Source organism: Egretta garzetta, unplaced genomic scaffold, assembly GCF_000687185.1.
Source record: "Egretta garzetta isolate BGI_Z169 unplaced genomic scaffold, ASM68718v1 scaffold202, whole genome shotgun sequence".
In the NCBI taxonomy this organism is placed as follows: domain Eukaryota; kingdom Metazoa; phylum Chordata; class Aves; order Pelecaniformes; family Ardeidae; genus Egretta; species Egretta garzetta.
Window position 1 is genome coordinate 194,636 of NW_009258891.1, and position 3,902 is coordinate 198,537.

The 3,902-nt window shown below is 57.3% G+C and overlaps 1 protein-coding gene across 2 annotated transcripts in view; it reads right to left on the reverse strand.

The window, feature by feature from the left end:
* The window catches only part of DENND2D (DENN domain containing 2D), a 10,360-nt gene extending 6,458 nt beyond the window's left edge, over positions 1–3,902 (reverse strand). Inside the window, exons 1-4 of one of the 2 annotated variants that reach the window (XM_035889751.1) lie at positions 3,141–3,902; positions 1,781–1,962; positions 1,215–1,327; positions 1,032–1,101 (exon numbers count right to left, since the gene is read on the reverse strand). In XM_035889751.1, the coding sequence (XP_035745644.1) occupies positions 1,032–1,101; positions 1,215–1,327; positions 1,781–1,962; positions 3,141–3,402 (627 nt within the window). In that variant the 5' untranslated portion in view covers positions 3,403–3,902. Of the gene's footprint in view, positions 1–1,031; positions 1,102–1,214; positions 1,328–1,780; positions 2,210–3,140 lie in introns of those variants that run through there. The other variant, XM_035889750.1, reaches the window with a different exon arrangement.

A 3,902-nucleotide genomic window follows, 5' to 3' on the forward strand; every position in this document is an offset into this window, starting at 1 on the left:
CCCCCCCAAAATGCCCAATCACTTGCTGGGGGATTTTCAGAGCTGGGGCTCAGGCCAAGGATGCAGTTGATGCTGTAAAAGTAGAGAGTGCCCGGAGAAGCCAATTCAGACACCAAAGCTGTTGATCAACTTGGTGCAAAGCCCTTTGGCATATTCCCAAACTCCCCCATCCCCCCCAGACTTGCATCCTCTGAGGCATCCTCCCTCGCCATCCTTGGGGCTAATCCTGCCTCCCACTGAAGCAGGGACCATCGGGATGAATGCCCGGCTTTTTTTCCCTTTCCAGCTGGACTGTCCTAGGTCCATTTGCTCTCTGCACTTTCAGCTCTCCAGACATCCAATTCCAACAGCCAGAGCTCACGCCTGGATGCAGAAGTGGGCAGGTTCACCAAGGACTGAAAGGGTGGTGGGATCCAGCAAGCCACCGAGCTGTGGCATATGGCCCTGGGGCTTTATGTCCCTATTTCAGCGGGTTGTGCGTAAATCAGCAGCCACACAAGACCTCCATTGCACCTCGCAGCCCCCGAGTGGGCCAAATCCATGAGTTAAGAAAGGAAAATTTCTGTTCAGAAGCAATTTTGGGGGACAGGGCTGAGGACACCTGGCTCCTTGACACCTGGATGGGTGCATGTGCATCCCCATCCTGATCCCAAGTGGGATTTGCAGCCATCCTGACCGCTGCAGCCACGGGAAAGGAGACGGGGGAGCTGCGGGAGATTGGTGGGGAGGCAGCGACCACCGGTACTGGGAACGGCACTTCCCAAACACTGCATCTCCTGGTTGCATTTCAGGCCAGCCCTGCTGCTTTCCTCCATCCAGCATCCAGCTGATGCTCCAGCAGAAGAAAGCTCAAAAAAAATCCCCTTAGGCACCCCCTTGCTCCTTGTCACCATCTTTGTCAAGGCAAGTGGCTTTCTAAGGCATGTCCCCAAGAGCTGCACTTTGGGCATGGCAGAAGGCATCGTGTCCCACCACGGGTGGCACGGCCACCACTGACCCAGTGATGGGTGTATGGGCGGTGGGATGCTCACCAGCAGCCGCCTGCAGTAGCCAATCTTCCTGCTGCCATCCACATTGGTCAGGACGAAAGAAAAGGTTTCGCTGGAAGAAGAGACAGCGCATGGGGATGGGATGGCTCTTCCACCCGCAGCCCTCGGGGGTACGACAGCAAGGGGTGGGGAACCACGGCCAAGCCCCCGCGGTGGGGCAGGTACCTGGTGAAGTCAGTGACAGGGGCCCAGTTGTTGCCGTCGGGGAAGCAGAAGAGGGGGATGGCTTGCAGGAGGCGCTCCTCCTCCTCCTTCTGGCCCTTCAGCAAGTTCTCGCGCTGGAACGAAGCGATGCCAAGAGTCAGGGTAATGGAGGGTGCCCATAGCCCCAGGGGATGGGGTGGAATGTGGTGTGTCCCAAAGCAACCCCTGGCTCAGACCCAAGCAGAGGGTGCCTGCACATCCCTGGGCAAGCATCTCCCAAAAATCCAGTTTGGGACTCTTCTCCCTCCCCAAGTTGTGATTTTGTTATCGTGGTCTCCCCTTTTGGGACAGGGCCCTGGGATTTTCCTCCTGGGGTTTGTGGCCCGGGGCTTGGACCGCAGGGAGGGACAGACAGTGCCAGTAACCCCAACCCATGGCAGGCAAAGCCCTGGGGTTGGGTCTGCGGCTCCAGAGCATGGGGTATTTTTCTGTTCTCCTCTCCTGGCTCTGGTGACAGGGAAGGAGCAACATCTCCTTTTCCTCTAAATTTGGAAAACTCATCTTCCCGGAAACATGGGACTAAATACCTTTGGGAACTGGTAGGTTATCTTGGGTTCATAACGTCCATCTGATGTCTTCCTCAGCGACACCACCACCAGGTACTCGAAGAAAAACTGTCCAGCAGAATAGAGGACAGAGCATCGCTCCCCTGCTTTCCCATGCGGCACCCGCAAGGCGTTTTCTGCAGCAGAGGACTCCTCTTTTCCTCCTGTAGCCACACCCCCTCCCAAAAAAAAACAGAGCAGAGTGAAATGAAAGGCCAGGAGGTGTCCGGCTGGTGGGAGAGGAGCTGCGGAGCTGCACATGAACCGGCCAAAGTGGCTGAAGGGAACCGGGACCTGGTGCACAGGGTGGTTTGGTTCCCAACAGTGAACAGCTGGGGATGTGTGGGCACAGGACATGAAAGGGGAAGAGAAATGGCTTTTATCAGTCTTTTGGAGAAAATCAAAGTGCCATCAGCCACCCCCAGCCCTCCTTTGCCCCATCCCAGGGAGGGCAGAGGGACGTCAGGGACGCCCAGAATGAAGCCGGCACCTGGGATGGCGGAGAGTGGACGGACCCTGCAGAAATCATCTGCAGGAAGGTGTGGGACTGCTTTTAGTTGGGGAATGCAGTTAATTTTATTCCCTCAGGGAAAAAACCAGCAAACAAACAGCACAGATCTTGTTTGAGCACCCCCAAAGGTTCCAACGAGATGAATCCCAACCTCTCCCTGCCAGATGTCCTCAGTCCTGGGAAGTGCTGATTGCAAATGAGATACCCGAGGGTTTTCCCTAAACCACAGCTCCCAAAGCAAAGCAATTCCCTGACATTACATCCCATTTCTTGTTTGGCCGGTTGGGGAACACAGCTGGGGAGCGTCAGCTGTTGCAACCTGAAAAACTAGAAATAAGTGAAAAGAGCCCAAGCCGGCATCTCCAAGGGCCCTGGGATGATCATGGCAGGGCAGTGAGAGCAGAGGGCTGGGAAGGAGAGGAGATAAATGCCAGCAGGAGGCTGCAGCCAGGCCATGCCACAGCTCTTCCCTCTCCCAGCAGCCACTTGCGACTCTCTAAATCCCCGGCTCCTGACACTGAAACTGTCCCGGGCTTGGTCTTGGCTCTGATTACAGTGGGGAGCTGGAACAGAAATGCTTGAGCTGCTCCTAGGAATAACAGGCAGGAAAATAAACGCATGGCTGGATTAAAGTTTTCCCCGCATCCTGGAGTTTGGCCCTGGGCTCTTTCAGTTGTGCCGCAGCTCGGCAAGGCGTGGCTGTGGCCGGCTGCTCCCACCGTCCTTCTCCCTCGTGTGCGACGTCCTCCTTCAAAGGCAGCGCTGGGGGACACCCCGCCTCATGTATCCCCCCAGCTCCATCCGTAGCCGCCTCCTTTAGTCTGGGAACACCTTCCCAGCCTTTGCTCCAGGTCATGGGGAAGCGGCGGGAGCAGAAAGTTGATCCGAAGAGGTGATGCTCACAGTCCCAGCATGGGATGTCCCTTCCCAGGGACCAGAAATGCCTTTCCCAACTCGGGGCGGGGAGGTGTGTGAAGCCGTCTCCGCGTGCACCCCAAGGCCACTCCACCTCCGTATGCAAAGTCCTTCCTCTTGGCAAGGTGAAATTCCCCCCGGAGTGGTCCCGTCGCAGCAGGGGGAAGCCCAGGAGCATCCAAAGGATGAGACCCGGCCGCAGACACCCCTGGTTTGTCCTCGGTGGGGATCACCCATGTGACAGCCCAGCAAGGTGCTCCGGGCCAGGGAAAAAGGTCAACAAGATGAGCTTTGCTTCTCCTGTTCCTCCTTGGGATGATCCAGCAACGGCTTCGGCAGTCCAACCTCACCTACAGGGCCAGGCAGAAGCTGTGGCTGGGGGGACCCCAGGGAACCAGGCTGTGCAAGGGGCAGGGCTGCTGGCATCCCCCATCCTTGCTGGACACTGGCGTCAGTTGTTTTCCCATTGCAGATTGCCAGGGTAAGGTGAAAGTCCAGTTAAATCCTGCCTATCCGGCCCCATCCTGCATTTCAGAGAATGCAAGATGCGCTCGCAAGCAAGGGCTGGATTTGCATCACGTCCGTGGCGTTTTCAAACAGCCGAGTTAAACCCACCGCTCCGGAGGAGGCCGGTCGTGCTGGGCGGCAGGTCTGCCTCCCGCAGATGGGCCCCGCGCC